This window comes from Macrobrachium nipponense, chromosome 20 (genome assembly GCF_015104395.2).
Source record: "Macrobrachium nipponense isolate FS-2020 chromosome 20, ASM1510439v2, whole genome shotgun sequence".
Lineage (NCBI taxonomy): Eukaryota > Metazoa > Arthropoda > Malacostraca > Decapoda > Palaemonidae > Macrobrachium > Macrobrachium nipponense.
The window spans coordinates 30,641,858-30,668,334 of NC_061089.1; the positions used below are offsets into that span (position 1 = coordinate 30,641,858).

General features: G+C 45.1%; 1 protein-coding gene across 1 annotated transcript in view; it reads right to left on the reverse strand.

Moving 5' to 3' along the window:
• LOC135224420 (OTU domain-containing protein 7A-like) overlaps positions 1-26,477 on the reverse strand; it is a gene marked incomplete at its 5' end in the record, with an annotated part of 176,158 nt that overhangs the window by 144,698 nt on the left and 4,983 nt on the right. The window contains 1 exon segment of the mRNA XM_064263407.1: positions 21,537-21,710. Coding sequence (XP_064119477.1) covers positions 21,537-21,710 — 174 coding nt within the window.

Genomic DNA, 26,477 nt, shown 5'->3' on the forward strand with positions numbered 1-26,477 from the left:
AAGTTCGCCGTTGTCGGCGACTCAACAACTAAATTAAGAGCTCTCCTAACCATTTTCTACAGGATAGGATGAGTGGTACTTCTTGCCCCCAAGATTGTGTCTGCAGACACGTATGGCCCTAGCGAGCAGCAGATCTCATATGCCATCTTCACATCTCGCAGGGAGTGAGAAGTGAACACAGAGTTGCTTCGCTAAAACATGGTACTCAGGATGTTGCTGAGTGCCATGCTCTGTTGAAATGCTTCCGAGGCCGCGCCCTCACCTCGTGAGCATTCAGATAAAAGATTTCCAATCTTTGTGCAAACACAATGAAGGAGCATTTTTGAAAGAACTCCTTAACACTTAAAGCCAGGCTGTTCTTCGATATGGGCAAGTCTGGTCTTTTTCGGAACACTGCAGATTGCCGATTGACTTCGACTTTCTTGAGTTTTATGTAGATAAAACTTGAGAGACCCGACAGGGCACAGGACTCTCTCTGGCTCCTGCCCACTAAACTTGTGCCATCCTTGCTGCTTCCAAGCTCCTGGCCCAAGGACAAAACGGGTTACCATTCTTAGGCCACAACGGAAGGGTTAGAGAGCACACCGCCTTGTGTCTCTAAAGCCAAAACTTGTGACGATGGCTTAAAATCTCACTAACCCTCTTTGTCGTATCTAGGGTGGTTAGAAGAAGGCCTTCCTGATCACATGCAAGAAGTTAACAGGTAGGAGAGGTTCGAATGCTTTGACATCAAGAACTTCCGACTACGTCTAAGTTCCATATTGAAAGCTTCGATCTGGACATGCACAGTCAGTCCGTCTGTACTAAAGTCAGGTGACCGACCAGTTGACCAGTCAGACGAATCAAGGACAGCAAGGCTGTACCCTGAAGACCATAAGGCACTATTCTTCGCTGAAGGATGAGTGTCTGGACTGCTGGGCGATTCAATCTAAGCAAACCTTGGGGGTGTATCAACGCAACCCAACGTCGTCAGCGAATCAACTCCTGACTCGAGCTTCTGGTGCCAGGAGAAAGGAGCGAGGAGCAAAAAGGCGATTCAGTCCCGAAGGAAGAATGCCTGACAGTCCAACCTGGTCTCATGTTACACGATCATCGGGGGGTGTATAAACGCAACCGACTTCGTGCAACAAAGAAACTCAGGGGGCTAATTATATGTCAGCCTGATCGCGCTTTACGAGTGTCTGACTCGAGGAAAACAACAGGTGAGACAAAAAGTAGATGATGAGCGAGGTTCGAGATTCCACAGAACTCAAAGATCGTTGAAGGGCTTTGTGTTTGACAGACGCAAATCTCTGAGCCAAAGGCCGTCAACAACATATTTGCGTATTCTTTAATAGTTGTGACTGCCAGCTTATCCCATTCTTCAGACGGAAATGGAAGACGGTAATCTTATTCCTGTCAACATCTCGATAGCCTGAACGTAGTCAGACTCAGAGCGGAGAGGTTATAGGTACCTTTCGAGTTAGAGTAGACCGACTCTCATCGGAAAACAGGTCCTTGGGAAACGTGACTAGGAAGTATGTGACCTCTGTGAATCCCAGGATCCTGAAGGCCAACATGGGGCGATCAGCGTCATTGTCGCTCCCTGTGACGTCATAAATCCTCTTATTACATTTCCTAAGCGATTGAAAAAAGGGGAAAAGAGACTAAATATCCATCCCCGTTCAATATCATAGGATGGCGTTTAAAGGAACCGATCCCGGATCGAGAATAAGGGAGCAGAGAAGAAGAAGCCTCTTCGTCCTCAACATATCGAAGAGAAGAATGAAAGGGCGTCCCTAAAGTCTCCCACAACTCTCAACTTACTTCTAAAGAAAGATTCCACTCGGAAGTCAATAGTTGCTGCCGTCGATCGAGACGATTCGTACGGACTTTTGCAATCGGTAACGAACCTCTAGAGGATCGTTACATTGTACGCCTGTTGTTATAATAGGCTTTCTCGTAAACTCGAACAGGGACCGAGAGAAGAGAATACTTCTTAAGATATGAGAGAGCTGTGGAATATCAGAGTTGATGTGGACACTGGTTCCCAAAACTCGTTACGAGGACTGGAGGGACTACCGAATCGCTTTTACTTCTTTCAGATTAAGATCCAGGACATCTTGAAACCCTATCCAGATTGTCCGGCACCTCTTTCTATCCACCTCAGGTGATCAAAACGCAATGAGAGATGTTCAGAATCATTCCTAGATCTTGAATAATATTTCAGTTTCCCGGTATGGAAAAAACTGTGGTCTGAATTGCAGTCTATTCGGGGAAACAAACTTCTTCAGGAAGGAAAATGGTCCCCAGCAAGCTCATCCATTCCCTCCCCGAGTATGTTTACTTCCCTAATAAGGCTGCGCTTTGCCTAAGCAGGAGAGCATATAAAAGTGCAATGTAGTAACATAGTAAGGCAAAACGAATGCAACGTTTATTCATTCACGTAAGAAATCCCCTCAATCTTAGGCTAAAGTCCGTAGATTGTAGGGCAGAGTTACAGTTAGTCAGTCAATCCCGCAGGAGAGACGTAAACCGCCAGCACAGAGATACGGTTAGTCAGTCAATCCCGCAGGAGGAGAGAGGACGTAACCTAGGCGCATGACAGCGCACGATCTGTTAACTCGGCTCGGTTGGACTGGAAGACAGACACAGCGTGACAGCAGCAGCCAGCAGCTTACGAACGTCGTCTCTTAACTTTATGTCTGGGTTGCCAGCTACCCTATTCTACGAAGAAATAGGTCCGTTTTTATTTTTTTTGAGCCGAAAGGACTCTCAAGCTGGTATATTTAAGCGAAACAGAAAACGCTAAATATATAGATGCGTTTGTGTCGTCAGAACACTACCATACAACGGTAAAAGATAAATCGGAAACTCCTGGAAGGCTGCAGGGAGTAACGATTAAATGTCCTTAAAATAGACAATAGACCTCTCGGTTGCCATCCGAAGAGGTAACTACAGCAAGCGTATATGCACTTGAAACCAACCAGAAGTAAAATAACGCAAGGGCAAATATGAAATTTATTATCACAATAAAGTTTGTTCATACTTACCTGGCAGACATACATATAGCTGAATTCGGAAATAAATACAGCTACATACATATCTGACAGGCAAGTTTCATGAACAAAACTTAAGAGAATCGAAGCAGTCAGCTCAAGCTTCTTATGTTACTGGACGTAAGCGTTCATTGACGTAGTCTACAAGTCTATTTCTTGTACGAGTCTGCGAATGACGAATGAGAGCTCTTCCGAATCTTGTCAATAAGAGCTTATTCGCTTACGCAATATCAAGTTAATGAGATGTTTGTCAATGAGAACTAACCCATTTACGGGACAAAGAGATATTTTGTCAATGAGGGGATACCCACTTACTTGACAAAACGAAAGTATATTGTCAATGGGGAAAGTCACTGAATTGACAAAACGTAATCCCGGGAGTCAAGCATTTTAATTTTTCCGATTCCCGTCTCAAACGAGGAAGGGGCAAGAATCCTGTTAAGAGACTGGGCTTACGGCAGGTAGAAACGACGATGTTCAATTCAGCAGCGTAGTCCCGACTAGAAACTAACAAAATCTATCATCTGAAAAACCCTTTCAGATGGGCTTAAAAAGCTTGCAAAATTATCCTGGGAAGAGGAAGAAACTCTCCAACCAGCTTCCTCTCCCGTATCACAACTAATGCCTGCTAAAGCTTAAAATTTATGGCAGTATGGCAAAGGAAGTCCTGTCTTGCCGCTTTCCTGAAGAGCGTCCTTTTGATGAGTGCCTTTGCAAGAATCCCACTGAACGTTGCCGAGAGTCCTGACGTGCAGGACATCGAGCCTTAATAACCCGTAACTGCCTTATCGCAAAGTCTTGACTGCGGTAGTGGCAACTTAAATTTATTGGCAGAATGGCAAAGGTTGCGGTAGAGCAAACGAGATCTTCCCTTGAGCTTTCCTTAACTCCATCCACCTATGCGAAAAGCAATATTAATTGACAGAGACCTCTTGAATTCACGAAACCCGATGTCTTGCTGGGTTTCGAAGAAGAAGTTGTCTGTTCACTTTAAACTTCCTCCGAAGCACTGCCTACTTCACATTCTTTGCAGGTGAGGTAGAAGGTATCACCGGAGGTAGAGATAAACATTCTTTAGGCCCATATCTGAAAACAAGAGCTTGAAGAGTTCAACAGAAACGTTCAGCCAGGCGACACACCTGGCGTGCGCTGGTGCACGCTCAGCGTCCACTGTACGCGCGCTCGGCGTCCACTGGAGCGCGCTCGGCGTCCACTGGACGCGCACTCGGCGTTCCACTGGCGCGCACTTGGCGTCCACTGGCGCGCACTTGGGGCGCAGCGCCGCGCCTGGAGTCCATCCGAGCGTCCGGGCGTCCGCTCTCAAAAGCTTCCTGCTACTATGACTTCTCTTACGTATTTCTCGTGGGAAAGACGGACACGAGTTCAGGCGACGTTCGCCTTCTTACTTCTCACTGAAACGCATAACGAGAGAGAGAGAGGAGGACGTGAAGCGTCCTCTTCTATAAAGCTTCTATTTAGAGGGCGCGAGTCCTTCCGAAAGCTCCAACCCCTGCATGGGGAGGACGCTTCGGAGGACGAGAAGCAATCTTTCAGGATTCGTGCACGCGCACGCACTTTGGCAGTCTGGGGATTTTCATCAGAAACTGCGAAGGCACGCCAGATCGGTGGGGGTTCCTTGTAACCCTCCTTAGGCTTTCGACATGCTCCCTGCCCCGGGTCCTGGGAGTCAAGCAGAGGTCCCGGCCTAGAGGCGAAACGAGGCCGATCTGACGCACCCTCCACTACACAAGGGGTATCACTGCACTTCTGCACTTCACTTTTACTCTCTAAAGCAAGCACTTTCGATTCTAAGATACGAATCGAAAGAGTATCAGATAAAAGGGGCAATTCCTCTACAGACACTTGCCTTAGGGCCCGAAGGCAACACTGCAGGGTTAGGAGTAACAATTACAGAAGTAGCACTTCACAGCAATGAAGGAGAGCGAGCACCTCTCGTAGACATATTCATAGCCCGTAGGCCATACTACAGGGTTAGGCAAAATAAAGTCTACAGGAAGGTTAGCAGGTTCACTACCCTGACTTTTGTTACTGATTAATTGCGTACATACGAATCATACGTCTTCCTTACGGAATAGACAAAGTCTCACACTCCTTACATGACAAATCTCAAAGAAGCAAGACCCGATACCCCCCTCGTACATACCAAGTTGCGGATCTACCGAAGCTTTCGGTAGCCACACCCTATCTTTGCAGACAACCCCCGTCTGAAACTAGCCTAACTAGATTCAGATATTTTATGCAAAAATGAATCAAATTCAAATCAATTTAAGATAGCGTATGCCTAGCCACAAATCCCACAAATCCAAGTAAATAAATCAAAAGACAATTAGGATACTTAGCGGCAATGAAGTTTCCAAAATCCTAAGACGGAGGTACTGAAAACAGGTGTTTTCAGCACCAGCGACAGAAAAATTATGAATAGAAAATGGGAATGGTTCCTGATACCCGCCTCCCAGCGGCGGGAATGGGTACTAACCACCTGGCCGACCACTGCGTGTGTCGGAAGTTTTTAAAATTCTGTCGGACTTCAGAAAATACAGCTATAGATATATCTGACAGGTAAGTTTCATGAACAAAAGTGCAAATTTAGCAATCGATGTGTCGATTTTTCAAATGTTTATGCTTTTATGTTTAAAATGTGTATGAAAATATATTGCGTAAAGGTATTTTCATTTTTGTACAGAAATAAGATACAAATTAAGGTAAGGGGCAGCCTTTGTAACTACGCTCCACGTTGTCAGGGGATGGTTTTTCATGTTCGTTTTCTTGTCCGCCAGTTCCGAAAAATGCATTGTGTTATTTTATTAATTATGCATCTTTTCCATAAATACTTTAAAAAGTTATACATTATTTCACTGTATCCAAGAAGATGATTGATATGTATTCTCATATTATTGTATTTTAAAAATACTACGGCAAACTTAAGCCCGTACTCCGCGGAGCAGCCAATGTTGTGGTTTGAAATCAGCTGATGAATACGAGTCTGTTTCACCATAACGCAATTCTGAACGAATGCTCTTGCTTCTAGTTAGCATAAACGAATATCTATATACTTGACTTATATGAGACAACGTTATTTTTCCATATACAGCGTGTTTTTAGGTGGAAATATTTATTGAATATGTCTCGTTGTGAATGTGAACTACTATTTTTTTTGTTAACAGATTACGTTGGCGGCATGTTTATTGCGTAAAAAAATTACGTGATTCCGTTCGCAATACGTGATCCTTTATATCATCGTAATACGAACTTTACGTTATTTAGCTTATATCGGCGTGAAACCAACAGTAAAATGTGTTCTTTCAAGCACAGTAGTTTTGATTAAAATGATTTTATCCCAATTTTATCTACAGTTGTGTGTGATGGCAGACGTTTACTGCAGTTTTATCCTTGTTGCCGATGTACGATAATAGTCATTAGCAGCTTGAACAGTTTTCTCAGCTTCAGTTATAACTAGGTTTAAATTTAACGGTATATTTCCCGATTGATCTTTAATCTATATTGATCTCTGATCTATAAGCGAATAAAGTTTTAGTTACATTAAGATATCTCAGTTCTATTCTATACATAACGCCATTTATAACAAAAACGGTAATGTTGCACTGTAGTACGATGATCGAAATACAAGCCAAACAGATGTTATCCAGTTCGGTTGTACTTAGAAAAAAAAAAAAAAAAAAAAAAAAAAAAAAGGTCGTTTCTCGTTCGGTTGTTCATGGCTGTACACGTTCACGCAACGATTATAACGTTAAAACCATACTTTCATCATTCTCTTTTGCTGTTATTGAACTTATGTAACTAGAAGATGGATAAAGTTAGGCCATTGTAATTTGATTCTCTCATAAAATCGAACTATCGTAAGACTAATGATCGTAACCTGTATAAACTTTATTATATCTTTACATACTCTAGACACCCACATGTACTGTACAGTAAATTCTATAGTACTATACTGCATAAATATAATTTTACTTATTGCGCCGTTGTGGGATTACGGCGCCTTTGACTGGTCTAGAGTTTCGAAAGAAGGTGTGCAGCGGCCGTAGGCTTTAAAATCGCTCAGCGTCAAAAATCGCTTGGCGTCGGTGGCCAGGAACGGAACCCCTGCCGCTAACCGAGGGCCGCCTGTATTTACATTTAGTTTTACTCCACACTCGAGTACTTTCAGGCCGTGTCTGTGGCCCATTCTCAAGAGATGTTTGGGATATTAGCCTGGGTCGAAGACTGCTGGGCCTTGACCCAAGCTAACATCCCAAACATCTCTTGAGAATGGGCCACAGACAGGGCCTGAAAGTACTCGAGTGTGGAGTAAAACTAAATGTAAATACTTAGAAGTAAACATGTTACAAAGTGATTTTGTGGGTTTCTTTTTCAATAATACTATTGTTAAGACCAAGGGTTTGCTCGTGTATGATCAACTGCTAGTTAAGCCACCAAATCTGGGTTGACCAACAGAACTTTACTATCCATGAAACTTTCCAGAAGTAACTCTAATACATCTGGAAACAATGGAAACAGTGATGGAGACCAATCTTAGGCTAAGATGAAACAAAATATTGCCAAGGCTACTTATTCATAGAAGAAATAACACAAAGAAAATGCTCATGCTGCAAAAGAACTAGAGCCATATAATTCAACTACTTTTCACAGATGGGCTGATGAAGGATTATTGCTCAGTGATATATTCAACATGCGTTTTTACTACTCTGTCTTTACTAGTCCTTTAAGGAACAGAATCTCAATCTTACTGGTACCATTTGTATTGAGAAAGTTAGAAATGTCACAATTTTTTAAAGTAAATTGTATTTTTCCTAACTATACAAACCTGAGGTCCTTTACATAAGGAATTACTATTCAGCGCCAGCTGGACTGGTCGTAAGATATACTAACAGGGTAGTTCGGCAGTAACTGCTTGCCCAATGGTCGGGAGTTCCGCCCGACTGGAGGTAAAGTAAGTAAGTATATCTTAGTTTTACCAGACCACTGAGCTGATTAACAGCTCTCCTAGGGCTGGCCCGAAGGATTAGATATTTTTACATGACTAGGAATCAATTGATTACCTAGCAACGGGACCTACAGCTTATTGTGGGATCCGAACCACATTATATCGAGAAAGGTATTTCTATCACCAGAAATAAATTCCTCTGGTTCCGCGTTGGACGGGGCGAGAATCGAACTCGGACCACCGAATTAGTAGCCGAGTGCGAAGTCCACTCGGCCAACGTGGGACTCCGACTGGAGGTAAACATATCACTTTGCTTTAGGCCCAGGAACAGAATGAGGGGTGGCATGAGGTGGGACTATATGTAAAGGACCTCAGGTTTGTATAGTTGGGAAAAATACAATTTACTTCCAAAAATTGTGATTTGTTCCGACATATTACACAAACCATCGGTCCTTTACATAAGGAAGACTCACTTATTGGTGGGAGGAATCTGAGTCTTGTGAACAGACTGTTCGCCCAACTTGGGTTCCCTCCCTGGTCATAAGAGCAAAGGGGGGGAACCTAGCCTCTGTCCAACTGATCGGAGTGTGCACGGCAAGATCAGTGGTCAGACCTCTGGAACAATTCATAAGAGGGAGGCAAGCGTACCTATTGTGAATTGCAAGCAAGAACTAAAGTCCTAAGTAAGAGGCCAATTATAAAGTATGTATTGGGTTTGTTTCTTACTAGTGTCCGCTTCCCCCCTTGCTAAGGAAGGGATGGATAAACACTTCTATCCCTAACGAAAGGGATAGAATGGAGCTCAGTTACGTAGCTTACCTGCATCGTCGTCCTGTCCAGCGTTGTGACCACCACTACCCTCTGCCCCCAGGGAGAGGGAAGAAAAGAGGAGGAAGAGGAGCCAGCCACACTCTCATTCACTCTCCATTCATGTGATATCACAAGGGTGAGATGCTACCTTGTCCTGTAAAGGAGCTGGGTAAGCTACACGACTTGTTGAGCTGCCACCATGGGTCCCAAGGAAAAAGTGTCCAAGGACCTATGGGCAATATCCTGAAGGTAGAAGCACACCCCTGCCTTCAGCACCCGTGCGACTGACAAGTTCTTGTGGAATGCAAGGGTTGGACCAATGCCTCTAACTTCGTAAGCTCTCGGACGGAAGGTACTGGTGTCGGCACTCCTTTCTGAGTCGTACGCTTTCCTGATTACCTCACAAAGCCAGAAGGAAACGGTGTTCTTGGACACTTCTTTCTTGGTCACCCCGGTGCTAACGAAGAGGCGTCGACCCTCAGGCCTGAGGTGTCGAGTTTTCTTCAGATAGCGCTGTAGCACCCTCTCAGGACAAAGCAGCATCTCTTCTGCATCATTACCGGTGAAGTCCTCTAGGGAGGGAATTGTGAAGGACTCGACAACACCAAACGCGGGGTCTCCATCTTGAACTGTGTCTTCCTGATGAAGTGATTCAAGGTGGATAAGTCAATCACAGGTCTCCATCCTCCCGACGCCTTGGTACCAAGATGTGACTGTAAAACCCCGGGGACGGACGCACCACTTCCTCTATCGCATCTTTGTCCAGCATCTTCTGCACTTCCTCCCGAAGAGCCCAGAACTTCGGAGAATCTGGAGGATATGCCTTCCTGAGCTGCGGTTTGTCCGACAGAGGAGGAGAGAAGTCGAATGGCAGTAGGTACCCCACCCAAAGGACATCTACCACCCACTTCTCTGCCCCATAACTCTGCCACTTGGCCCAATGGACTTCCAGGCATCCCCCCCAACCTGTGGTGCAGGAGAGGGAGAGGCGCCTAACCTACCAATGGACACCTTTACCTCTGTCCCTTGGGCCCATTCTTGGCTTAAAGGAACAAAAGCAAAAGGGACGTTGATCCTCTAACCTAGGCCGAGTCAAACGGGAAGGCCCTGCTGAACTCGAATTCCTCGATGGCCTACAAAGCGACAATCTTCTTAACTGCTGCTGGACAGGGGGAGGACAAGCTCGGTCCGAGGAAACAAATATTGGGACTCCAACAATGCCAGCAAGGACTCCATGTCAACTGATCTCTCCATCCTAGTCAAAACCACGTCTCTCCTAATCAGAAGAAGGTTAGCCCATAAATTAACACTGAGGTGAGCCATATACAAAAACGCCTTGCTTCCCGACTGCAACAGACTGGCAAGTGAGGATGCACTCACCAACCCTTCTGGGGACCTGTCAGAAGCTATCTTGGCAATGACCACAGACCAGAAGTCCAGCCAAGAAAGTCTGCAACATGGAGGCTGCCGTAGATTCCAATGCTGAGGCATCTTGTGGAGACAAGGACAGAGCCACCGACCTCACCTGCTCCAAAGTCAATCTCGGCTTCAGGCGAATGACGTCTGGGTTAAGATGGCATGACATCAAAAACGCAGAGTTCGTAGCATAATACTTCCTATGTCTTGTGAGAGGTGGGGGTGGTAGCTTGGCAGAGCCCCTAGAGCGAAGCAAACCTTCCCGGTCCGAAACAGAGGAGTTAACCTTATACAAGACTGACTGGACGTGCCCCGACATGGGAAGCTGAAGAGATGATTTGGGATCCTGCATAGCTCCCACCAAAGCTTCCAAGCAAGAAGGAGTGTAACTGAGTCCTACTTTCCAAATTGTTGAACCCACGAATGAGATCAACAACTTCCGAAAAGGAAGACAAAAACTCTTGTGTGTCTCCCTCCTCCTGCTCTGGCAATGGAAACCGACGACAAGAACGATGGGTAGGCTCCTCTAAGGCACCTTCCCCATTAAAATTAATGGAAGGATCAGCAGCCAAACAGCCTGAAACACCAACTAACCTGTCTGGGCTGGGTCCACGCGTCGGCTCCCAAGATGAACCCACTATAACACTAGGAACATCACTACATACTCCTCCAACAGATGACTTATTAACATGTCTGTGAATGGTCATGGGCATGGCAGACGGACGAACGTGAGTTGGAGAGGGATCCCGAACACTCGAGATCGAAGGAAAATCCCCAAGAGTCAAACTCTTGGAAGCACCAGTGAGAGGTGCAGGCAAACACTCCTGCTGCACCAACTCTGCGCTCACCACCTTCGACCTCTTGACAGGCGCCTTGAGATCCTTACGGCGACGAATAGGCCTTGGAGAAGAAGGAGCACTTGCATCATGTGCATGGACGGGGGAGGTTGCAACACGCTCGCGATGTGCACGGATGGGGGAGGTTGCAACACGCCTGTGATTCGATGCAGAGGACGAAGCAGCCACTGCAGATTGCACAAGGGAAGATACACTAACACTCCGAAACACCAACACTCTCGAGAACACGTCCGTGTTGTTCCTCCCTTGTAGGCGAAGAAAGAGCAAAGTCCTTAGCCTTCCAATGCTTGATACGCCGACATGGTGTAGAGGGGGAAGAGGGAGAGGAAGACAGCACTGGTTTCTTATGCAATCTCTTCGCAGGAGGCAGGGACGAAGCAACGCGTTTCCTTCCAGTCCTCCCAACCAACAAGGCAGCCAACTTATCAACCAAAACAGAGTCCAACCTCTTAAGCACTGCCTGGCATATAACCTCGGACTGATCTGCAAGAGAAGGCTCTGATGACATGGAAGGGAAATGTAGCAAACTGGACAGCAGAGATGACATTACGGCTGAGAGAGGCAGTGCAGAGGAGACGACTGGGAGTGACGTCATCGATGGGAGTGATGTCACAAGTGGTGATCGGCGTCATGGCTTCCCCTCGGTGTGAAAGGAAATCAGACGCCACTGGCGGAGGAATACACAATGACGGATCCCGTGACGTCATCAATGGGGTTGAAGCCACGGCTTCCCTCCGACTCGAAGCGGCAACAATCACTGGCGGAACAATACAAGATGGCTGACCTCGGCTACCCACGAAGACGAGGCCGGGAGGAGTGGGGATGGCCTGGCCAGCCTGAGGAGGGGGGTAGCGAACCTCCATAAAGTGCGCTAGCAACCCCTCCAAGGACAGGGAAGCCCCTAGCCCAAGCGTCTTCCAAATCGCCGCCATCTTGGATGCCTACGACTCTGGAATAAATGAGAATGATGAAAAAGCCTCCCCCTTCCCGGGAATCAAATTAATTCCTGGAGAAGAGGGGGCAACGTTACAAAAATCAGCCTGGTGGGCTCCCAATACTTCCAGCGACAAATCAATGGAAGAAAAGGAAGGAGACACAGGAACAACGCTACTATGGGGGGTGAATACTGCAGGAGACAAAGCATCGGGAAGAGGCAAAAAACCTTCCCATGAAGGAAGAGTCAAAACCCTCCGATGCTCTCTCTTGCTATAAAACAACTTCCACTGCTCTTTGGGCCATGCCCGGCATTCCGTGCAAGGATTCGTTAAAGTACAAAAATTACAACGACATCTGCTACACATGATGTGGGGATCGGTTGCCGCCGAAGCCAAAAAACGAGAACGTGAAACAGCAAATCACACAAACACACACACTAAATATAAGCTAAACGGGCAGAGAACCAGGCGGTTAAGAAAAGACTGATGCAGTGGCATAGGTGAGTGGTCCTTGACCACTCTCCACCCGATCTAAGCATGCGTTGCCAGATATCACAAGATTCCTTGCTTTCATCTGTTTTTTAACTGGATCCAGCTGGCCACTAGAAATTATCCTATTGTTAAGACTGAAGGTTTGTTCGCGTATGAACAAACAAAAGTTCAACATAAGAAACTTTTGACAAACGAGGTACCGCTGCATTTACATTATAAGGGGAATGATAGGATGCATACTGTACTCTTGTGGACTGGAATGTGAATTATTACCAATCACTGTCTCCTGCAAAGCTATACATACAGGAGACACTTCTGATATGAGCAGTGTTAGTTCTTTCCATTTCGCTCTTAATCCCCGACAGTTCCACTGAGAAAATGAGTGAATTCTACTTTCCTTTAGAAGCTGTTAAACTGGAGCCCCTTTCAATTGCTTTCAGCTTACTGCCTTGCTCCTGCTTTTTTTCCGGAAAGAGACATTATTTGTGGCTGCCTTCCTTTTCAGAGGGCTGTCAGACAAAATTGGTGCATCCTCCAAAGCATCAAAATGACAAGTTTTTAATATATTTATATATTTCATAGTTAACAAACCTTTGGACTTAACAATTAGATAAATCTTCTCATTCTAGCTGGAAACCCATTGAAAACAATCAAAGACTGTAATACAAGAATGTGGCATCTGGCAACTAAGGCATAGATGAAGTGGAGCATGGTCACCAACCACGCACGATCCCTATGGTGCATAGTCTTTCTTCCAACCCAGGATTAGCAGAGGGGCAGCTAGAGGTGGCCCTTAATGGATGGATTGTTCCTTGGAGGTAGTAATAACAGGTTTGGGGTGGTGAACAGATTAATCCTGTAGTTAAACAATATTACGTACTATCAATTTGTAAAGAATCGGGCAGGAAAGAGGTGCCAATACTTTTATAGCCCATAAATTCACTTATGGAAACTTTTATACTGACTAAGATCACGAGTATGGGCGTCTCAAGACTTCAGTAGTGTTTGTGACTTAAAGGGGAAATGTTCTGCATCTCTCACGTCTTTTCGTAATTTTGCTTGTAAATATACAAAGGGGTTGCTGTTGCTTTTGTTCTTGTCTTTTACGATATTATGTCGGTTGTAAAATAACAATTTGTTGAAAATTGTATTTTTCATAACTATACAAACCTGAGGTCCTTTAACAATAGGAATGTACTTACGGCGTAGCTGGAATTACAGCCGTTGAATCTTGAACAAGGTGGTTAGGCAGTAACTACCGTGCCTGCCCGGATATAAACACTCCACTTTGCCTTTTGGCCCAGGTTCAGATTGAGGGGTGGCATGAGGTGGGCATATTTGTTGAAGGACCTCAGGTTTGTATAGTTAGGAAAAATACAATTTTCGACAAATTGTTATTTGTTCCGATACGTAATACAAAGCTTTCGGTCCTTTAACAATAGGAAGACACAGATTGGTGGGAGGAATCTGAGTGAGCCTCTAGAACTGAGTTCTGCACACCTAGGCTACTCCCCCTGGTCGTAAGAGCGAGGAGGAGTGCCCTGCTGCTTCTGATAACTTGATCGGAGTATAGGAGCTGAGTGATCAAGAGTCAGACTTATGGGTCTTTTCGAAATGAGTGAGGGATCATGACTCATCCAAAAAAGGGCTGCGAAGAATATTGGCATTGGAGACATTAATGCAAAGTTCTGGGAGGGGTTTGCATTATTGTCAGTCTCCTTCCTCCCCTTGCTAGAGGAAGGAGTGGGATCGCTTCTATGATTCTGATAAGAAGCATAAAAAGGATGCTTATGTATAGACTTACCGCATCAATCGTCCGACCAGCCAGTGTGAGTTCGAGTCCTATCCTCAACCCAAAGGACGAGAAATGGAGAGACGAGGCTTGGAAGGGGGAGAGCCAGTCAATCTCGCATCTTTCTTAACTCTACAGCTGCACACCATGGACGAGATGCAACTTGTCCTTTCAAGGAGCTGGGTAAGCAAACACATCTTGCAAGCATTCACCACTGGTCCAGGGAAATGAAGTTCCAAGGACCTGTGGGCAGTTCCGAAGGAAAAGAAGGATATGGTCGCAATGACCTATCAATCTCCCTGTCCAACATATTCTTCGGAGTGAGACGAAGCGTCTCGCGGTCTCGTATCCCACTGCAGCAAAATGTCTCGCGGTCTCGTACCCCACAGCGGTGAAGTCTCTTCATCTCCGCAGTGGATAAAGACACCAACACTCCATGGTGGGTGTCGATAGTTATGGGTACTGGAACACGCCAGTAGGATGGAGTAATAACTGATCTGGAACAAACGATACAAAGTCCACAGCGTAGCTCGTGACAGTCTTGGACACTTCGACAGCTGCTGACTGACTGCGTTCAGTTGTTTGAGGCGAGCTGTCCAAGCATCCAAGGCGTAGTCACGTGACCCTCGCCTTTTGAAGGGTTATGCCGAGAGACCATACAAATCGTCTATCTGTTGCCACCGATGCCGGAAGGCGAGATGATGATTCTCTCAAGGCATGTGCCCAACAGACGAAAGTCAATTGCCTTCTAGAGACCGAGGTCCCTGATGGCAAGACAGAAGTTCTCATAGTAGTTGAATCTCAACTAAGGCGAAACAATACTATGTGCCATTGAAGATGTAGGTGATAGGTGAATGCAGACCTACGTCTTCACAGCCGAATCGAGAGAAGTTAACTCTCAAGATTCTGAACGTATAAAAGTCCCGCCAATGATACCAACCCGCGAAGACGGCTTAATCCCTGTTATTTACAGAGGACTGAAAATGCTAAACCGCTCCTTCATTGCTGTTCGGTGAGAAGTCAAGAGTTGCAATGAAAGCGGAGCGCTTTTCAGTAATGAAAACAAAGGGATTTTACTGCCTGAAGAACCGCTTCTCATGGGCTGAATCATCATCTTCCCAGCTTTATCCAGGGAGGACATCTATATATCTGGAAGTAGAGCTGGCAGGGCGGGGAACAGGCGATGTCTTCCATTATACATCTACAATTCGGGGTGAATAATGAACAATTGCACACCTACGAATACGAGATATAGTATTTAGAAGACAAACTCAGATGTCTGAAGAAATCATTCCGTGTTATCGCAGCGGCAGGTGTGATGCAGCTTGAGACTAGGCTACAGACTTCTGTTACCGTGCGGTAAACAGAAAGATGATGGCGAGTCTATTGAGATTGTCTGAAAATTCTTGCAATGTCCAAGGCGATGCATTAGAGATGGTCATTCACGTATGCGAGAATTCCAGCCAACCAGACCTAAGTCTGTGATTACCAGGCAGAGATTCGGTTCGGTAGTCAATCATCGCAGAAGAGAGAGACATAATCCAACCATGCTATTTCGGAGAGCCAGCTGGTACTGGGCTGCGGCAGGCATCCTGAGTTGCAAGGTAATCCATTCCAAGAAGGAATGCGTTCGGCTAGAACCATCGAGCGCAAAAACATATGCTCGAGCATTTGCATTTAATCTAAATAGATTTCGGTGAATGTAAACGCCGAGGTATTGTTGTTGTAACAATTCCATAAGTATCTCAAAATCGAAACTGGTAACTCCTGGGAGGTTTGCAGGGCAGTCCCGAGTTGCAGTTCAATTAAGAAGATAATATTCGTCTCGGTCACAACCCGTAGAGTTAACTATGGTATGTGCTTACACCTTGGACAATTCAACTGATAACATAGGCATGTCGCGAGGGCGACGTAGTTCCTGTACATAGACCTCCATCCTAAATTCTCTTCCATTCGAGGAACAAGAATAAGGACTGGAAGCCGACACCCTTCATTCTCTAATGACGAGAGCGAAGGAGAAGTTTTCCTGAAGGAAGACTTCTATGGTGATAACAGGATACCGAAGACGATAGTTCAAGCTGAACTGGATGTTTACACCCGTTCTCTACTGAGGCGATGGACCGTCAGGTCCATCCAGGCTGAGCCCCTCCAGAGATATTCTTCCTTCAGCAGCAGTACTTTCTCTCAAAAGCTACAAATTCCAGGAATTCGAGCCTTCGGCAAGATTCCCGATTATCGTAGTAACAATTATCTGGGATTCTCGTCTCGCCCACTCTGGACCATGGTTTCGCCCAAGCGTTTGCAGATTGTAGAAGACCAGAACACTCGGAGAGTGCTAGAAACTCTGAAGAATTCTAAGCACTCAGCGAAACCCCCACCAAATTTGTCAGACGATCATGGGGTGGTGGTCCTCCCGATTCCCGTAGAAAATGAGGATAAGGCAAGATCCTTCCTCAACAACGGGGACTTACATCCGGCAGGACCCGAAGGTCCCCCCAGGAACGCAGTCCCTGATGTGGAATCCTACGGAGAACGCTCTGCAGGATCCGTCCCCTTCCCGTCGCAGCCATAGGGAGAGAGGGAATGGGTGAGGAAGACTGGATACTTGCTCACCTTCCCAGCAGAACTAGCAGTCGGAGAAGCGAGTACGGGCAGCCATCACCATGTGGTGATGGCCGCTCAGAGTCTAAGAAAACGTTACTGTCTGGAGAAAATGTTTTCCCCGAGGAGGGTTACGAACTCGTACTGTAAGCTAAACGTCTGCCGCCAGACTGTTGTCTAGGCGGGGCTGAGCGAGCACCTGACAGGAGAGAGCCGATACCGTCCTCCGACGCGTCCCAGAAGGGGAGCCCACCCCGATCTCTGTGTGTGTGGTCCAGCCGGACCGTCACCCCTGTACGCCTCGTTCCTCTCGGTGTAGCCTGAGGAGGTTGAAGGGACAGGCGAGGGAGACCCGACACTCCTACCCTGCCTACTAGCAGAACCAGTAGGCTGGGAGGACTGCAAGCGATCACCAACCCACGGCGGCGATCGAGCTACAGGTGTGGACCAGTGGTCTTCTTGCGGAGAAACGCTGGCCCAAGGAATGGAGTGTCAGTCTCTTGTGTCAGGGGAGCTGTTACGAGAGATCCTCCCCTGCCTACCAGCAGAACCAGTAGGCTGGGAGGACTGTAGGCGATCATCAACCCACGGTGATGATCGAGCTGCTGGTCTGGACCAGCGGTCTTCTTACGGAGAAACGCTGGACCAAGAACGGAGCGTCAGTCTCTTCAAAAGAGCTGCTGGCGATCGGGCTGCACTGGTCGAGCGGCTAGACCGAGTGTCAGAAGAGCTGCTGCTGGTTCCCCTATCCGTCCGGTCCCGGTGGGAGCGGCGGTCAGGGGACCGGCAGTCCACTGTTGCGGTGGGAGTGCGAGGAACGCGCCCCTCGCGATCACTCCTGATTGCCTCGCTCTTCCCGATGTAGCCTGAGGAAGTTGAAGGGATAGGAGAGGTAGACCTGACGCTCTCCCCCCCATCGGCAGAACCGGCGAGCTGGGGGGGCTGCAGACGCTCGCCAACCCACGGTGGCGATCGAGCTGCAGGCCTGGTTGCGGGGACCGAGAACAGTGGCGACGATCCCGAGTGTCAGCAGAGCTGCTGCTGGTCCCCCTCTCCGCCCAGTCCCAGTGGGAGCGGCGGTCAGGGGACCGGCAGAGTCCGCTGTCGCGGTGGGAGCGAGGCCTGTCTTCACAGCGCGTCACGCCGCTTGGACCAGCCCGCACCCGGTCTCGGACCATCGCGTCAACCCTGGCTACCGGCGGCTTGCCACGAGAGCGATCGCTGGCCTGGTGGGAGTCACCTGGGCGACTCCCATCAGTCTTCCGCTCCCTGCCTGGATCCTGGCGCTGAGCGAACTCAGTTGCCTGGGTCTTGGGTGCACAGTCACCCGCAGGTGACCATACATACACTCAGTACCTCTCACGAATGAGAGGCTGAGACGTACCTGGCGTCAGGGCAGAACCTCTGGCACCAGGGGAGGAGGTACTGGTGTTAGCCGGTACCCCTCCGGTCCCCGTCATCTTCTTCCTTGTGGAAGGAGAGACAGGTCCCGTTCCCGAAGGAACAGGAGGACCAGCGGAAGCCCCAACTGTCTTAGAGGTCTCTGAGCAAGACCTCTTGGGCGGGGGAGAAGGCTACCTTCTTCTTCGGCTGGGGGGGCCTTGGAAGTCGAAGGGGAAGAGGCGGCAGAAGACGACGGCGACACCTTCCTCTTCTTCCTGGACTTCCTCTTCGCCAGTTTCCTCAGGGCCACCGACAGGTCCTCTATCCAGGACGGAGTTGGGGCAGTTGCCGAAGCAACACGGCCCAAATGCACCTGTCCGGAGGGACCTGCAGGAGTAGCAGTGGAGAGAACACTTCCTCGAGGAGGGCTACGAAACTCCTACCTGGCAGGTGCAGCATCTGCCACCCCTGAGAATGGTCCGTCGTCTGGGTCTCTCTGAAAGAAAAGGATTAATTAAAAGAGGGCTGGATGGCCCGCCTCCACCGGTCTCTGCGTGCATGGACCCGCGGGAACGTCACGTCAACCCTGGGCACCGGACGATCGCTCTCGTCTGGCGAGAGTCACCCGAGCGACTCCTACCCTCTTCCGCTCCGTGCCTGGGTCCTGACACGGTGAGCGAACTCAGCCGTCTGGACCCTGGCTGCACGGCCACCCATAGGTGACCGTACACTCGGTAACGCTCGCAAGCGGGCGGCCGAAACGGTTCCCGGTCCAGAGGTGGAACCTTCGCAACCGGGAGAGGAGATACCAGCGGTGGCCGGTACTTCCATGGTCCCCGTCTGCTTCCTCCCCGAGGAAGGAGAGACAGGCCCCGTTCCCGAAGGAACAGGAGGACCAGCGGAAGACCCATCTGTCTCCCCAGAGCGAAACAGACCCTTAGAAGTCCCGTGACTAGACTTCTTAGGGGGGGAGACCACCTTCTTTTTTATGGCAAAGCCTTAAAAGTTGAAGGGGAGGAGGCATGAAGATATGAAGATCTCGAAGAGGAGGATGACGATACTTGATGAGCTCTCTTCCTCTTCGGTTTCTCCTTCCACCAGACTTCTACCAACAGGAGTAGATAAACCTCACAGGGCAGCGCAACAGCTTTGTTCCAGTGACATAACTCCCGGGTAGTAGTGGTAATGAAAATGATTATCAGCAGGGGATCAGTACGCACACTCGAGGATCAGTATGCAACATGCTACGAGTCATAGGTACAATTCCAAGGTTAGGATAACCAATACGAAGAGCATCCAACCAATACTGCTGAAAACACAATCACCACTAGTCTGTAAAATAAGGGGAAAAAAAAATTAAAGTAATGAGGATACCCTCACACATCCAAGGGCACTGCCCTCCGAAGTGAGAGATCCCCAAACATCAACACCGCATGCCCATCCTTCTACCTTCTTCCGATAGTAAGTGAAAGGAAGAAGGAGAAGAGAAATTACCATAACAACAAAACACGGACAAACCTTTGATACTCCCTTGGTAATTCCCAAGCGTAAGCATAATTTCCAGATGACTACATGTCCTGTTACAGGATCAACATCACTTACGTTAAATACATGTCTCATCCTCACGATAAATACATATCTCGTCCTCATGCACGTCTGAGACAGTGTTAAGGGCGAAAGAATGTAAATAATATGTTAGCATCCTTAGCCGCTGACTCTTAACACAAGTAGAGGGGCGGTTACAAAGGCTATCACAAAAAGTGGGTTTGTATATTAATTGAAAAACCAAGGACAAACCTTTGTTTAGTACTAATATCAAACACCGTATATGTATAATTATTTAAATACAAAAAATAAACCAAAAGGATCCCATAGGGAAAAAAGATCAACAACCAGTCAGCCGGAGCTCACAAACACACGTCTTCATCAGAAGACGGCTGAAAGCAAAGTGGAGTGTTTACATCCAGGCAGGCAGGCAGGCTAGCCTGCCCCACAGTAGTTACTGCCTAACCACCTTGTTCAAGATTCAACGGCCATAATTCCAGCTATGCCGTAAGTACATTCCTATTGTTAAAGGACCGAAAGGTTTGTATTATGTATCGGAACAATGTAATTTTACAAAGAAAATTGCAAAAAATATTAGAAAAAACATATAAAAGTAAAAAAAGTTACTGAATCTTCATTCTCGGTAAACTTACGTAAATATTTTTCCACAAATATGCTAAGAACTTGTTACTGTTTCATTTTGTATCTGTTTTGATATTGTGTGAGTAGTAACTATAATTTTACAAAACAAATATATTTATTAGAAAAACACACATAAAATTTATGAATGTCTTGTCAGAGGCCCCACAAGGGGTTGTAAAAAGTCATTTTCAACTTCTCGTGGAAGGTAGAGAAATTTTTTTAGAATATTTTCTTTCGCCATTTACATTTGCATATCTTCCTCAAAGTTTACCCGGCCTGAGGAGCTACATATTGATATATTTACCTATCAAGTAAGGGTTAACAACTTATGGAGGCCATTGTTTGGAAGTGTCATATCAATTTTCTGGATCTGATGGCTGTCTTTCTACATTTTAGAAAATTCAAACATCCAACAGGGACTGTTTGGTCCCAAGCATGTACCCAGAGTTTTTTTATGGGGAGGAGTCGTTTTTCCCAAAACTGGACCTTTTCTTCTATAAAAGTCATTGCATATACTACATATATACAAGATGAAATACTTGAAAATGTTATTTTAGTTATATTAAGTAGAAAAATTGGGTATGTGGTCTATGCACTTCTACCCGACTAGATGTTTTTCAAAGTATTGACTTTTGTTACTAGATGTTTTTCAAAGTATTGACTTTTGTTACTAGATGTTTTTCAAAGTATTGACTTTTGTTAACAGAAATTATGGACTTCCAGAAACGACAACCCCCCCCTCAGTACAGACCTGGATCCTTAATAATGCTGCAATGTCTCGTATCAAGAGGTTATTCACTTATCATTGCTAAGTACCTAGTGCAAAACTACAGACTTCACCTATCCAGCAATATCAGCCTATATGGAAAATGTGGCAATAGAATTTTTATGTGCATGCCCTACATAGCTAGCTTCTCCTTTTCTTTTAATGTATATGGGATATTGTATAATATAAAAAATGGGTATATTATAAGCAATGGTTTTCTGGTAAATAACAAGACGATAATTCAAAGGGATACTATTCAGTTTTTCAATATATAGCACAATAACAATACTTACCAGAATAAATACTAAGGTCAGGAAGTGTAAATGTGAATATAGGGGTTTCAATAAAAAACGGAGTTCTGCTCGAGTCTATTGCTTCCCAAATTTCTTGTGCAAACTCTGTTCTCACTTTAGAAACAATGTTTACATTGTCAGTAGCTTTGGAAATGCCACGATTCAATTTCTTATCTGGAATAGCAATAAAAGAAAGCATTAGTATCTGACTTAAAATGTATATCTTCTACTAATACAATGCCAAGTGTTAGTTTAATGAGGCCACAGAGTCACATTTCTGCCCAAAGTACGTGAAGGTCCTGGTATCTAAAACCACTGGGATCAAAAGGATTCTAAATACGTATCTCATGCCTATTAATTCAAAACACAGCCTATACTACATTATAAACACAATAAAGTAATGCTGCAGCATCTCCTTTAACAGCACTTACATGTTCAAGAGGGGAGGTTATGCTCAAAATGAATTTATGAAAATAATAAGTAGCCAAGATTAGATCCAGACTACCCTAAAATCCTAGCTTAACTCTAAATACCCCAAAGTAACCAAGTAAAAGATAAAGTACATTAACCTGAAAATACTTTATAGATTTAAAACACACACTAAGCATTTATACTGTTTAAAGTGTATTAAAAACAGAACATCCCAAAAGTTGAACAATTCAGCATGAAAAATCTTATACAAGACCTACCCAACTGGTATTCACACATAATGAATGTTGTGTACAAGTAACATTGAAAAACATAACCACCAGACTACTCACAACAAATTAATGCCAACACACAGTATAAGCAATACATTTACATTAAGTGGTGTACTTTTTTTATGTACATACTGAACACATTTTACCTATTTGCTACTGAGTGAACATTTACACGCGAGTATGTATATATGTAATAAGTATTCCATGATTTTTTTTACTGGTCAAGAAACAAATTCAGTAATAATATACATCTACTTTTAAGCAAACTTATAAATCAACAAAAATGGTAACTCACAAAAACCACAAAATAAGAAATTCTTAATAATACTTTATATTTCCTAGATATACCAACTAAGTCTTTTATATAGCAGCATCTTGCAGCGTAAGCTGGAAACGGTCAAAACTTGGTAACAGGGCATTCAGGTGGAGATGAGGGTGAGTGGGGAATGTCCCTCACTTACCGAATGTTGTAATCACTTTTCCTTCACCTGCAAGGACTGAGCAGGGCAGCAGAGTGAAACTCAAGTGTAAATTGCTCTAGTTCGTATACCTAGGAAAAATACAAATTACAGGTACACAATCCTTCATCCGAATTTCTAAAAACCAAAAAGCTCTAAAAACCGAAAAATTTTGTTGAGAAGAGCATCAATTCATAAATTTAGTGGCTTGGCGTGCTAACGGCTGACCTGAGTCATTTGGGTGTGTGTTGCTACTCAAATTATTTATCTTACGAAATCCCAAGAAATGACCTTAGAAAATCCCAAGGTTAACAAATAAAATCAAAAGATAATAAAATACTTGTAGTATAATCTCTCTCTCTCTCATGAAAAGATACTGTTACTTTGAGTCTCTTCAATCAATGGTACTAGCACTTATGCACAGAGTGTGTGTGTGTGTGTATGTGTTTTCATAATTTTTTTAAAATGTATAATACAAGTAATACATCTTTGGAGGATAAAAAAGCAAAGATAAAAATTTTGTTGTTGTCAGTCGCATAACTATAAAGGGTGTGACCAGCAGGAAACAGAAATGGACTGAGAGAACAGTATACCACAATGCATGCAGTAAACCCTATCCTCAGGCCAACTGAATGATGTGCTTCTGAATTATGAGTCAGTTTTTATAATTTATCATTTTGATTTTAATTGTTATCAAACAATTTATATAGATGTATATTTCATTCTGGGATCATTGGGAATTATGTACTACTATGTCAAACAGTAGTGTTTAGGTGTCACTATAGTAATAGTAACCATAACCCCTAATATTACCCAAACCTAACCATCAGGGTATTAAGAGGTAGATTTTAAAAAATGACACTGAGACTGATATAGTTTCTAGACACATTTTCCATTAAATTCAAGTTCAATGACTAAAATCCTAGACACTGGAATTATCCTATAAAGAATTTATAACTCATTCTGCTTGGAAGTGTAAGTGCCATTAACAACTCTGTCACCCATATTGCACACATTTTCCTAAAAATTACAATTTTTGAAAGTAAATATCACAATTTTTGAAAGTAAATTGTATTTTTCCTAACTATACAAACCTGAGGTCCTTTACATAAGGAATTACTATTCAGCGCCAGCTGGACTGGTCATAAGATTTACTAACAAGGTAGTTCAGTAGTAACTGCTTGTCCGATGGTCGGGAGTCTCGCCCGACTGGAGGTAAACATATCACTTTGCTTTAGGTCCAGGAACAGAATGAGGGGTGGCATGAGGTGGAACTATATTTAAAGGACCTCAGGTTTGTATAGTTAGGAAAAATACAATTTATTTTCAAAAATTTGATTTGTTCCGACACGTTATACAAACCATCAGTCCTTTACATAAGGAAGACTCACTTATTGGTGGGTGGAATCTGAGTCTTGTGAACAGACTGGTGTTCGCCCAACCTGGGTTCCCTCCCTGGTCGTAAGAGCAAAGGGAGGGAACCTAGCCTATGTCCAACTGATCGGAGTGTGCACTGCAAGATCAATGGTCAGACCTCTGGACCAATTCATAAGAGGGAGGCAAGCGTACCTCTTATGAATAGCAAGCAAGAACTAGGTCCTGAGTAAGAATCCAAATAAGTACAGTTACCATCCGAGTTACGACCTGCGCGAGTTACGTCCACCCGTACTTACGACAGTGTCCGACATGGGTCTATTTTTTTTATATTTGGCGGCGTTTACTGTTTGGCAGCGCAGTAGCGTAGTGCGTGCGGCGCGGTATGACAGTTACGACGGCGCCGGCAGCACAGCATCCCAGACAGACTCATCCCAACCACCTCACTCACTGTCTAGACATTGTAGCAGTACTGTAACATTGTAGCAGGAACATTTTTTTCATTACACCTTTGCCATGGCCCCTAAGAGAGTCTGACTCATCAGAATGCAATTCTGCCAAGAAAGCTAGGAAGGCACTGACGTTGGAGATGAAGATGGACGTAATCAAGAAATATGAAGGTGGGATGAAAGTTAATTGTATAAGCAGAAGTCTCCATCTCTCCCACTCCACGGTCTCCACCATTCTAAAGGACAAGGAAAGGATTAAGGACGCAGTGAAAGGAGCAGCCCCAATCAAGTCTACTATTATCACCAAACAGCGTGAAGGACCGATAGCAGACATGGAAAAGTTGCTATTTACATGGCTGGAAGATAATAGACAAAGAAATGTGCAAGTGATGTTGCGAGCAGTGCAAAGCAAGGCAACAAGTTTATTTAAAATGTTAAAAGAGAAAGGAGGTGAAGAATATGCTTCGTTGGAGTTTATAGCGAGTGATGGGTGGTTTCGTCGATTCCGAGATCGGTACCAAGTGCACCATGTTCTGACGAAAGGCGAGGCAGCTAGCAGTGATGCGCCTGCTGCTAAGGCATTCGATGAAGAATTTGATAAACTAATTGTGAAAGAAGGATATTTGCCTGAACAGATTTTTAATGTGGACGAAACTGCCTTGTTTTGGAAAAAGATGCCGAAAGGCACGTACATAAGCAAAGAATTCGCGAGTGCACCAGGGCATAAGGCAATCAAAGAAAGATTCACGCTATTGTTCGGTGGAAACATCGCAGGACATAAATTTAAACCTTTTTTGATTGCGCTTTCAGAAAACCCACGAGCACTGAAAAATGTGAACAAACATGCCCTTCCATTTATTACCGAAGTAACAGAAAGGCCTGGATGACACTAGCACTGTTTGAAGATTGGTTTTTAAACTGTTTTGTTCCCGAGGCACGTCAATATTGTAGCGATAAGGGCATTCCGTTTAAGATTTTATTAGTGCTTGACAATGCGCCTGGCCACCCGACGCACTTGGATGATCTTCATCCTAACGTGCGCGTTGTCTTCCTTCCCCCTAATACCACCCCCCTAATCCAACCCATGGACCAGGGTGCGATTTCGACGTTCAAGGCGCACTACGTAAGAATTCCCTTTGACCAAGCCATCGAAGCTATGGATGAAAACCCTGAGCTGACTTTGCGCGATTATTGGAAATCGTACAACATTTACCATTGTATCAAGCATGTCGCTAAAGCTTGGGATTTAGTGACAGAAAAATGTATGAGTGGTATTTGGAAACACTGCTGCAAACGCTTCCTCAGAGATTTTGTTGGCTTCGATAACGAAGAGGAATTAAGCAACGTCCGAGGAAAAATTGTTAGCTTGGCAAAGCAACTTGAGTTAGGATGTGATGAAGAAGAAATTGAAGAACTGATAAGTGAAGAACCTGAGGAATTAACAAATGAAGAACTGTTAGCAATAGAAGAAGAAAGGAAAGCTGAAGAAGAAAGAAGAGAGGAAGAAAAGGAAGTTGTAGAAGAGGAGGAGCATGAACGAAAGTTTACTGTAAAGGGATTATCGGAAGCCATACAAATGCTTAATACAATGCTGCATAAATTGGAAGGAATGGATCCGAATGTTGAACGGTTTGCCCGGATAGAGAGATCTATGCAAGAAGTAATGAGGCCATACAAAGAAATCTATGATGAAAAGAAAAAGCAGAAGATCCAAATGACACTTAGCATGTTTGTCAAACGAACACAAAAGCCCGCCTCATCAAGCATCGAAGCCACCCCCTCCCCTACATCGGCCAGCGCAGTAACCACCCCTTCCCCATCCCCTGCCTCGCCTGACTTAACAGCTGATCTTTCTTTCGACCGTGCGTATGAAGAAAGTGTTGATGACGTCGAACCAAGCACCAGTGAACATTAATTTTGAGTGTTGTTTTGCTTATTTTTTTACATGCATATGTATTT